Source organism: Erpetoichthys calabaricus, chromosome 13 (assembly GCF_900747795.2).
Source record: "Erpetoichthys calabaricus chromosome 13, fErpCal1.3, whole genome shotgun sequence".
NCBI lineage: Eukaryota > Metazoa > Chordata > Cladistia > Polypteriformes > Polypteridae > Erpetoichthys > Erpetoichthys calabaricus.
This window is the reverse complement of record NC_041406.2, coordinates 45,385,895-45,398,388: the sequence shown is the minus strand read 5'-3', so window position 1 is coordinate 45,398,388 and position 12,494 is coordinate 45,385,895. Positions and strand designations below refer to the sequence as shown.

The following is a 12,494-nucleotide window of genomic DNA, read 5'->3' as shown; positions in this document are numbered from 1 at the left end:
GCAACGTGGCCAACTTTTTACATTTTTGGCAAAGAAGTCACAGCCACATTCTTACTCCTGATAGCAAAACCAAAAATATTGTATATTAAGAGGCCCTTGGGTACGAAAGCTATCAAAATAAATTCAATACAAAATTACATATGTTTTTTTTTTACTGATTTTTAAATTTTGTTCTGTTTCACTACTATGTGGGTGGAGCTTTTTAACCATTTATATATACTTTTTGGGTATGGATGCATCTGTAAATGAATTCAAGTAACATTATTGGGAAGCTAAAATGTCACTAATGAGTCACTTACTTCGACCCAGAAAATAAAGGTTCCTTTATGAATTTTTTTTTGTTTTAAGTAATATGGAAAGGTAGCGTAAAAGTTACTAGGCCAGGAAAGTAAATAATTCACTATAAACATGTTACAATAATTCTTATTGGTTGTATAAATTGTGCAATCACAAGTTTCTCAGTTTCTTCCCAAATTTCTTTAAATTGAAACTTGAGGGTAGTTTTTAATAAAAAAAAAAAAAATGAAAAGGCAACGTTAGATGAGTAATTTATGACAAGCTATTAATGAACCTGCTTAAGCCAGATCATTGCACTTCCTTAGGGGAATGACTAGTTGTACAAAGTAAAAGTGTATATTCAGTTTAGTTCAGTTCAATTGAATGACTGAATGCCCTTTCCATCCAAATAGGTGCACTAAAGTTTCATGAATGCAACTTTGAAATTCTGTCGATGATTTTTGCAAATTAGGAACTTAATCAGAAATGAAATTCCTGAAATCTGTCTTAATTGCAAATATACCCTTTATGAAATGTCTTCTCATGGCCAGAGTTCTATCAAATATATAAATGTACACTTGAAAAAAATCTGCTTCAGTGGACTGAACATATAAAATGTCTAACCATGAAGTTATTTTACAATGTAGCTCTGCAGAAACATTGCTTTCAAAAGCCTTTCATGCACACATTAAAGTGGAATATTTCCTCACTTTTATAATAAAGCCATGCAAGCCTCCACATAAGCACAAAATGCATTTTCTAATCTTTCTTAAATTCAAATTCTGCATACTTCGTACAAAAAACAAACCATGTTAGTGTATATATTTGTAGTAGATATATCTAACCAAGTCCCATTTCTTTCACTTGAATTAAGCTTAGGTTTCACTGGATGCATTCAGGATATCATCTCTTCCACAGCTTGTGTACTTCATTGCACTGTCTGAATGTTTCTTAACAAACCAACTTCTCCATCAATAGATGATGTACCCTAAACACCAAAAATGGCTACACTTAAGAAGATGGGCAATACTGGCACTGTCCTGCAATGTGGCCATCTGCCAAACGAACTACTATGCTGCTTACAGTAGCTCTGACAAAAATCACCTTTTTATTTTGCAGCTGGAGCTCAGAAGAGAGAAACTGTACTGTTAAATTAATACATTACAGTATTATTCAACTTTGTAATTGTTCTGTCTGCTCTTGTGTTTCATGTAATTAAATATTGCAACTGTACATTAAAAACATGTGTGAACTTGACAAACAGTAATAATCGGCTGAAAACAGTAATTCAAGCTTCCTTAGAATGTTGCAGTTTCAAGGAAACATTCACACAGATATCATTCTAAAATCAAATGAAGAAGCTTTTCTTCAACATAGAACAACAGAATAGTAATAATCACCTGTCTATTCACTACATTTGAGTCATTAACTGGTGGAAATGGTTAAAAAAAACAAAACTTTAGTCTACATTTTATATACATATACATATATAAAACTACAAATTGTCAAGATACCAGTCTAAACAGCTTCAAACTAATGCAAAACAAAAACTCCTCAGTAACACATTCAAGCAGCCCAAAATGTAATTTGTTTATTGCAAACAATGGAAGACTATCCCAAAAATCTCCTCCTCCTCCATTATAAATATGAATCTTAAACATCAATGTCGCTTTTTAGGAGTAAGCATGGAATGTCTAAATTTATTCTTGGTCTTGCTCATAAAGTATCAGCTGTAACACACTTCCAAGTTTTTTTCATGGCTCCTTTGTACACCATAAATGAAGTGTGCCTTCAAGAATTACAGTCAAAAACCAGATGAACTGCTCTCACAATGTACTTGTTTAAGAATTACCTCCCAGTGGGAAAGCCTACATGTTTTATAGAAACTGTATACAAGATGGTTGTACTTGAGCAAAAGTGAACGAACTAGAATTGAGAATTCAAAATTGCATACAAGAAGCTACAAATTAGTCTATAAACTTAATTTCTCATGAATAACAACATTAAAAGGCCAAGTAAATAGTCACCATGTTAAAAGTAATCAGTAGGTTATGGCAAATATTTACAACATTCCAAAAAAGCCAGTGCTTCAACTAAAAACAGCATTATTTGGACCATATCCATTAACACAGCATATTAAATGTTACACATTTTAGCCACAAATAACAGTTCAAATTCAAATGCACAATGCATGAATATTTTTTACCTACAACACATTTCTTAACTTTCCTATAAACAATCTTGGTTAACATCTTACTGATATACATTGCTGATAAAACAATATCCTTTGGACTTCCGATTGGGTGGTTTTTTTTTCTGCCACAAATTTGCCCTTACACATTTTCTATCCAGTCGTCGTCATTTGTTCCCTCTATAACCAATTTGGGGTTTTAAGGGCTAGAGCCTATCCTGGCAACAACTAAGCATGGCCGGGACTCCAGTCTTTTGCAGGGCACATGCTAGCAGCACGCCAACATTGTGAGTAGCGTTGCTAAATAACCTAAACTGCATGTGGAAGGAAACACAACTTATGTTGGGGAAAAATCCACACAGATGAATCCCAAGCCTGGCCTCTAAGTACAAACTACTCCTGGAGCTCTGTATCAGCAGAGCAAACCATGGTACTTCTGTGTTTACCTTTGCAAGTTTCAAGCTTGGGAGTATTAAAAGGTCTTCCCTTTCATTAAACTGTCCCAAGCTATGTCAGATAAGCAAAGAGAATAAACACCACATTGCCATTAGATGATCTGAATGGACTTATTCAGTGATAAAAATAAAACAATTTAGAGAATGTTCAGCATGTGCAGTTTTCATGTTTTTCAACAGCTTGTCCAGCCTGCAATGACTAAACAACATGTGAAAACAGACTTTGATAGAAAAAGAAAAATATATATATATTCACTTAAAATCTAATTATATTTTTGGTTCTTAAAACAGGAATTATCCCCCTTTTCATTTTTTATCATCTTTTTATCTGCATAAAGGCAGCAAAGCAGAAAACTGGATTAAAATTGTGGCAAATAAACAGATCTTAACTCAAGGAATAACTGAAGACTACCTGAACATTTGCATTTATTTGTGCATCTCTATTTGCTTTGGCTTACCCATCATATCTTTTGTCTTCTTAAAATGTTTATACCATCTACCAAATTCCTGACATTTCGCTGCAGAGACATTTGCATAGTAAGTGCTGTTCACAATGGAAGAAATCATACTCTGCAACAAAAAAATAAAATAAAGATTACTTATTTAGTCAGAAAGTAGTAAACAGCATTTTTGTAAAATTTACAGCTAAATACTTTAGGCGTGCAGGTCTGCAAACTGAACACAGTACACTTCATTCATTTTCAAAGTACTGTTTAAGTGTCTCATGCCTGTCAGATGTAGATTTTTCCAAGTGCAAAATGTCCCATTTGTGTAAATGCCACAAAGTCTGATTAAATGAAATGTTCTACTGTTGATAAAAGTGTAGAAACTCAACAAATTAAAAGATTATGTTTGTTTATAGACATCCATATTCTGTCCATCCTAATTTATAGAGTGGAATGGAGCCAAAGCTTACTCCAGCAACACTGTCCACAAGGAGTTAACCTTGCATGAGGTGCCAGTTTATCCATAAATACACTGAATACAATACACAAATACCCAATTTAGAATTCTCAACTAAACTAGCACGCACATTTTTTTTGAATTTGGGAGAAAAATGGGAATACCTGGTGTAAAACCCACAGAGACACAATGAGATTGTGGAAACTCTGCGGACATCAAGCAGGCCAGGAGTCAATCCAGGCTCCTGGAGCTGTAAAGTGGCACTGTAAACATCTGTGACTGCCTCTGCTCATTTCAAAATAATTTTAACTAAAAAAATTAATAAACAGTAATAATAAAAGCATGTGCTGTGAAAAGCAAGGTTATAAACGGATGACACATTCCTTTCTACCTTAACTAAGAAATGCTCAACACAATCTGCTTCTTTTTGCTAAACGAAAAAAGTGTGCCCATGAGAAATGCATAGAACTTCTTGACATAAAACACAATACAAGGCTAGAAAACTGCTTAATTGCAAGCTTATTTTGATGAAGTACCTTTATTAAAATGAAAAAAGTTGAGCAAACAGTATGAAGAAAAAAAAAGTGTAACTTTTCATTTTTTTAATGTATTATTCACAAACAAGAGATTTCTTTTTATTAAACTGAAGCTGTTACTAACACCTTATAGGCCTGAGGGTGAATAGCTGAGAGATTGTTTTGATTGTTATAAATATTCAAAAGCCAAAACCATCTGTTTTCAAATTACAGGTATACCATCTTTACTATTTCTATAAAATCTGAATATTTCACTGGATTACTAGGCCTCTGGCTTTCAATAAAAGCTATACATAGTAACTATGTAAAAATAATGGATCCACATATTTTTGCCACTAACTTAGCACAGTTATTTTGTTAATTTTAAATGAAAGACAAATAACCCTTTGATGTCTGGTGCAAATATGAAATATAACATGCTATTTCAAATCTTTTAAAATTTCTCATATATTAATAATATAATACCAATACATGTGAATTAAATTGTTGTTAAAACATACAAAGTAAAAACCATAAGATATAGAACAAACAAACATGAAAAAGGTGTGCATTTCTTTTCAGATCGTATTAATTATTAAACTTAACTGAAACTAGTGAATACAGAAGGCAGACTTAAAACAGAGATGCTCCAAGATCCAGAAAAGCCCTACTAGAAAATGACAACCACTAAGATTATAATTTGAATTCTTGATTAATCAAGCCCCAGAGATGAAAGATGTATTGCCTTTTTAGTATGAAACACACATGACAAAAAAAGTAAGAGGTAGACCGTTAAAGGCATATGTCACATTATGGAAACGCCTTTCCCAGCTTCAGTGAAGTCAAAGGTTTTACGGTACTCTTCTGTGTTTGTAAAAGCATATTGAAGAAGTTAATTATGTTGACCAAAAAAGTGCACATTTTTCCCAAAAGGTAGCTTCTTCTGATACTGTAGTACAAAATTACACTATAGAGAATGGGTCCTTTTCTATGTGTTAATATCTAATCACTTCTGATGATTAAACATCAAAATGTAAATAAAACATTAAAATAAACATGCATCTTGTTCACCAATACATGCTCATAAGTACCTAAACTCTAGCCACTTCAGCCAACAATTAAGACGCAGCATCTGACATGCAGAAGAGCTTAAATTTCTAAGCTGCCATCTGAATACCGCTAATGTACTGTACTCATACGGTATTACAGTACAGCACTGGTCTGTAGTATTCTACAAACCTTTAACTATGCATCTGCTGTTAAGCTTGGGAAGTAACATGTTTCCCCCCAAGAAATCTAACAAGAACACAGTACTTGGCTGCTTACAAGTATTACTATCAGCAAAGTTATTCTCATGCCCAAGAAATGAAGATGACACAGTAAACTTAATCTGCTTGGGCAAATCTTTTACTTTCCGTGGTGACAGAGACAAATAGAAAAAGACAGAAAGCAAGTCTAATAGATCTTCTAATAGCAATTAGATAGTTTCATACTATGAATTACTAAACTTACACTGGAATATAGTTAGGCAGAACAATGAATATTTTAACCGTTGGTAAAATCCTGATCTCAGTAGACAGAACTTCACTATTGCAGGCACATATAGCTAAAGATGACTGTTTCAATTCACTTCTTGCTGTCACACAATGTATTGACCCCGACCACCCTTCACTTTGTGGTAACAATGATACAATCTTTAGTATATTTTATTTTAACCAAACCAATCCAAATGTCTCTTGCAAACTCGCAACATCTTATTACGCCCCCATAAAAGACTAAATTTGCTATACAGTATATTGCTATAAGTGTAAATGGCTAATAACTTCGCAACACAAGGTTGTTCTTGAACTTCATGTCACATGTGAAAATACTATTCAAATATTTGCGAGTTTTCTTTAAGGTGGCATAACTGACTAACAAACAGATATTCACAAAACCTGTCTGTGAACTAATAACCATAAAGAACACTTATCATTCAGAGAAGTATTAACATGTTAAATTAACATTTTTATAGAATAAACTGAACCTCCCAATATCCTACAGAACAATGTAGGATCAAAAACAAAATTATTTACTTCCACATAAAAAAATCATGCAAACAAAGTTTCATATATTTAAATAATAAAAATATGGAAGTCTGAAGTATTCCTCTGTCACTCCTTAAAATGTTTCAGTACGTCTCCAACATGGTCCTGTAATAATCTAAAATAAAAAAGTTCACTAAAACAAACATAAAATTTTTCTAGAAGCTTTCCAAAGCATTCATTTCTATTTACCTACAAAAATGATTTTGTAGAAATCAATTAATATAAGCAAATATATAAACTAAACTATATACCTAATGCTGCTCTATAAATCCACATGTATAGTTTTACAATGCTCTTCTACCTTAAAAAAATCTAAGGTGAGAATGACATTCTTATTTGTACAAAAATCCTGTATTTGGCATTAAGAGAAAAAATCTGATTAGGTCTAGATATTACAGTAAACTTGCCATTTAGGCTCTTGCATATGTGCATTTAGCTCTTCAGGGAATATGGGAATAGCTAAAGGGAGAGAATGATATTAGACAAAAAATAAGCAAGCAATATGTTCAAATTGCTAATTGTGTGTCTTTGGGTTCATCCTACCTTTTTCATTAATAAACTGATCATTACCGTACTATAATGAAAGATATTATGGACACTAAGGATTAAAAATGCTACTGACATAATGCAGAAATATATAAATATCCACAATCTTTGATAAACTAATACAGGAAAAAATGCATTTCAGTTTTTGCATTCATAATTTCCAATGATTGCTGTATTATATATTATATAATCAATCTTTTTTGAATAATTATCCAATGGGGGGGGTCAGTCATTTCTAGCCACCCTAGTCCCACAACAAACCATAAATAACAGTTTCCTGGCAAATAACTACAGAGCACTTTGACATTATTAGAAGATGACTGTTTAGTAGTGTAAAAATAATACATCCATATCTATCTCTCAAAACAGTCAAATCTACTTAACAATTTTAACATGCAAACCCTAAACATTCTGCATTGTCTAGATTTGCTAGGACAATTCCTCCTTTAAAGAATAAAGACACTAAGGGACTATTTTTACAATATGGAGATTCTACATTCTTTTCAAATGCACAGTTGCCTGAAGCGCAAGTTATTATTGTTGTTCTGGGGAGGCAATTCTGAACAGGAAATATGAACATAAATTTATTTTCAGCTGAGACTGCTCTCATCTTAGACTTAATAAATATACATTTCTCCTTGAAGAAAATAGCATTAAAATAAGCTGCTGTAAAGCAGAACAGCAAATAGGTTTTCAAATTAATTGTACTAATTTGTTTTGATGGTGAACTTAAGGCTATCATTTTACTTTTTAAAATCAACAGCAAAACAAATATAACAAAAAGGTGTATAGATTAGTCTGCCAAATAATTGCTTACAAGTGCACCAAAGAAAATTCATCATAAAAAAGTGATCATTCATCAGGCATTTGGCATTCAAAAAGGGACACTGCAGCTTCTGGATTCTTTTTTTTCCTCTTTCTTTCTCTTTTTTTTTTTTTTTTTTTTTTTTTTTAAACTCCAGCACCTGTGACAGGGGACATTCTTTAGCCAATGAGCTCTGGTTCATGTCTTTCAGTAACTCCTTGAGGGCATTTCTTACTGTGGAATGTGTCCACTGTTCAGGAGGCAAATCTTCCAGTTTAGGGCAACTGCAAGGAGGGGATAGATTAAAGAGAGGATTAATACAAGGCAGCATCCTGCTGCAAGCATTCCTTTAAGACAGACAGATTTCATTTGGCGCATCAAGCAGATGCATCTGGAGATTGCTCTCAGTCTCCTGATTGTTCTGATTAGTTAATTACTTTATACAACACATCTGCTGTATTGATGCATGAATTATACATCAGCTGCATGTGGCGACTATTATTTCATGTTACTTCTACCTTCCTGCTCTGATGTGCTTGGTGAAACAATTTAAGGTGTTACTGCCTAGATTCTGATTCTATTTTCTTAAATATATATTTACACTGTTATAGAAAGTATTGATAAAGCAGAAATAACCTAATGTAAAGCTGGAGAATAAAAGTAACACCATTAACATAATACAAATTTGAGAAACACTGAACAAATTGTCATCAATTGAACCTCTAACAATACTACATCATTCTATGCTTTTAGGTTATTTTTAATAAGCAAATATTAAGATTATTAAGTGAATAATTTATTATCATCTAAAAGGTACAATATACATAACATGATGTATATATGAATCATAATCTGAGCTCTTCCTTACACAATTTTACTGCTATAATAAAAGAAAGCACAAAACAGGATCATAATATTTCCAGACACACCTTAAGGGAATGAAAAACTTGCTAACACTCCTAAAACTGAAACACGCTTCCAGCATTCCTCAAGAAAAGCACTTTATGCATTTTGACTGGTATGTGTCATAACTAACCTGTGCAACTGAATTTTCAATGTGACCACATGATACACATCTTGTAGCATGTCTGCTACTGTGGCATCCGGTGCATCTGTCACATAGGACAAGGGAACTGGATTCCATTTCCCTACCTGAATTAGGCCTGTTTGGCAAAAGAGAAATAAAAACAATGTTTTTGATTCAATAGAACTTTATTTGAAACAAATGGAGAAAAAAAAAAAAAAGCTTTTGGCAGATGAGTGTTAAAAAGGCAATTATTTCTATGCAGATATATTTTACTCATATTGGCAATACTGAGAGGATGCAGAGAACGAAAGATAGAAACGGAGCAAGAGAGAAACTGAAAAACTTGAATTCATTATCTGTAGTGTTGTATCATTATATTTAGCAATGCTTTAATTCTTTATAAGCCAAACAAAAGTAGGCAGACTAAGAAATAGGAAAGAAAGCTAAAGAAACAGGTATGCACTGTATCACATAAATAATGTCTTGCATGACAACTATGGGAAGAATGGAAAAAAAATCTCTAATAGGGAACAGGGGAATAGTGGAATAAATACAGCTACATATCAATCTTCTTTATTTGTTCAACTTTCTGCCTTGGGACAAATTACCTTTTGCCTGGGCAGCAGAACTATGGGAATATCCAAGAGAAAGAAGGGCCATCTCAATGAGCTGGTTGAAGAGCATATCCTTTCTCACCAGCACAAACTCTGCATGTTCCTCTTTACTGTCAAAATCAACAGGACTTTCATAATGCTCAACCACACAAAATACAGGAAGCATATTGCCTGTAACAAAAAAAAAGTTGAAAGCTTTCAAGTCATTTATGTCATATGTTTATAAAGCAGTTGCTCTTTGCTGTAAACCTTGACATTGGACTACGAGCCACACAATCACATAAATATCTATTTCAGACAAATAGTGTTTGTCACACTAAATACTATATGACTGAGAAATGTTTCATCTTCCTTGACAAAAAGTGTGCCAAGAGTACCAATCCTTCATGAAAGCCACAACTATGGACTCAATGAATGACCAACACAAAAGAAAACAAAACTAAAGCTGTAACTTAAACCACACAATTTCTATATTAATAAAATATATTAAAGGACCTTCAACAAAAAAAAAAAAAAAAAAAAAAAAAAAAAAACCTCAACAGGAAACAACAAAAAACAGAGTGTGGGGAATTATTAAAAGGTCTCTGCATCTGGCAAAAGATCCAAATTAAAAATCTCCTACGAAAAAGATGAGCATATTAATGAATGCAGAGAAGATGTAAACATTTGCTTATCTGATTACATATTCTGACTGGATCTTTTGAAACTGTCAATAACTTTACTTCTCAGTACCAAAGCATGTAATGTAACATTCATATTTTTTCCTCCTGTTGGCTGGCTTTTGTCCTTGTCAAACACTGTCAAACACCCTGCAGGAACTACATCTCTCTGATGAAGGACAGCAACATTATAACCTTCGAATATAAAAGTGTAAAATGCTGGTGACCATTGAGTTCTAAAAATAAAGTATGATTTAAACCTAAAGGCAGCGTTAAAGCTTTCACATAAGGTTTATGAGTCTGTGTAAACAGAGTGCCTGCCATAAGAAGTAGGAAAGTCTGTAGAATCCTTGTCTAAAACTGTCCTGGCATTGGAGTTTGTTGTGCAAATATCACATAATACCAGACAGCTGAAATCTCCTATTCAGGAATTTATGGAACTTATAAATTTGCAGGCGTCAGAGAGTCTTTTTTTATATAGCCCCAGTGAATCGTGGCACAATATTAATGCACTCTGTTTGAGAAGCCATAATAAATTATATTTTTAATGTTCCTACCCCCGCTTTCTTAAGATGCATACATTCCTGGCAAACAATCAATAAATAGGGTAATCATGAACAGAGGCCAAAGAATTTGCTGAAGTGCTGCTTTTCCAGTTTTAATAGATAAAGATCTAACAACAAGGACTGCTGTGTAGGTTTATTTCAGGATCAATATATTCTTTGTTTTCAGTGAACTGAGAAAAAATAAGTGATTGTATAGGAAATGTTATTCACACAATGTACTCTGCTGCCTCCTTAACAGTGTAAATTATTTGTATTACAATAGACTTTTAAAGATTACATTTCAGTACTGTGTTAAAACCAAGAAAACACAGACAAAATGACCAACACAAACTAGTTGGCTTTCACCAACAAAAAAAAATAAATAAATAAATAATATGCAAAATGCAGAAACTCTTGACTGTTTATAAGATCATTAATTAAAATGCTTTTAGATCTTCAAGAATAGGACTAAAAACCCTATGTCACTAAAAAATATTCTTTTGGTTTTAAAGTTGAAAATTACATCCCCCTTAATTGACAGAAATAGTTACCTCTTTTATGACATGTCTTCATGAGATGTCCTGAAGGTTTCAATGAAACCCCTGGGAGTTTGGTCCCAGTACTTCCGAGTCGTCCTCTTCCTAAAGGGCTTCCATTCTGCTCAACACGTGGAATTTTAGCAGGTGGTCCTTTTGGATCACTAATATTGTTTGACAGTTCACAATTCTCCTTTCCATGGCTGGACTCGCTGAGATGATCCATTCTCAGCACCACCTATGAAAATCACCTAACAAATATTTGGACAGAGTTAAGGTCAAAATGGAATACAACAGGAAATAAAAATGCTTAGCACTGCATAATATCAACAAGTATATTAAAAATTGCATTAAAAAGTAGTGTTTATTTACATAAATACTATCAGATATAAGTTAAATGAAATTAGAGGAAAAATTCTTGTGTTGCTGTAACCATGCCACAACATATGAGCTGGAGGGTAAGCATACATGTAAGGAGAAAGAAACAGTCAAGCAAATTTAGCTCAAGACCATGTTCATTTTTAAAAACATAGAACCTAGCAGTGCAGTAATCAAGTAGAAATTAATAACTTTTTAGCATGTCTAGGTTCTGTATACAAATATTTAAAAGTATTAACAGCTTAAATTTGATAAATTAATTGAAACCAGAGCACATGCAAACAGAAAACAGAACAGTTAATATTAAAAATCCTTAAACATCACTAATTAAATGATGCGCAATTTTTGACTATCATTCAACACTAAATTTGTAGCAAGTGGACCCCTTAACATGTAGAGTGTATAGAATCTTATTTAGTGTACATGAAGTGCATTAACAACCCTTACGTAGTGTGCACTTTCAAAAAGGCATAAATGAAAACAGATAATTGAGCCATTAATCTAGTATTATTATAGCTATGTTATTGTTCACATCACTGAGTCATTATTTAAATTCTCTCATGGGATTGGCTGGATATACTTTAAACACATTTTTTATGCTATTACTGGGAATCATAAAAGAGGGGGTTGGGTAAAGGAAAAGGAACCAAACTTCCATGTATTATGTGTGCTTGTCCCACTAAGCATTCCCCTGCGGAAATTAAACAAGAAACAGATTCATTTAAAACAAAAACATTAATTTTAGAAAAAGAGCCAAGTTGGTGTATTAAAATTTTATTAATTCTTATCATTTTCAGTGAAAACACCACCCAGACCGAACATGTGGATCAACCACCAATAAAGTATAAAAAAGGTTACATGTACTGCTGTTTGGTTGTAGGTTTAATTCAAAAAGTGTAATGTAAAAAAAAAAAAAAAAAGCTTTTTTTTTTCTTGATCCCTAAAACTGCTCCATTA

General features: G+C 32.9%; 1 protein-coding gene across 5 annotated transcripts in view; it reads right to left on the bottom strand.

Annotated features, from left to right (window-relative positions):
- Positions 1–12,494, bottom strand: part of satb1a (SATB homeobox 1a) — a 69,818-nt gene that overhangs the window by 40,095 nt on the left and 17,229 nt on the right. For 4 of the 5 annotated variants that reach the window (XM_051935907.1, XM_028818186.2, XM_028818189.2 and 1 more), the window contains exons 2-6: positions 11,175–11,410; positions 9,414–9,590; positions 8,815–8,941; positions 7,939–8,062; positions 3,381–3,492 (exon numbers count right to left, since the gene is read on the bottom strand). In XM_051935907.1, the coding sequence (XP_051791867.1) occupies positions 3,381–3,492; positions 7,939–8,062; positions 8,815–8,941; positions 9,414–9,590; positions 11,175–11,385 (751 nt within the window). In that variant the 5' untranslated portion in view covers positions 11,386–11,410. The remainder of the gene's footprint in view (positions 1–3,380; positions 3,493–7,938; positions 8,063–8,814; positions 8,942–9,413; positions 9,591–11,174; positions 11,411–12,494) is intronic. The other variant, XM_028818191.2, reaches the window with a different exon arrangement.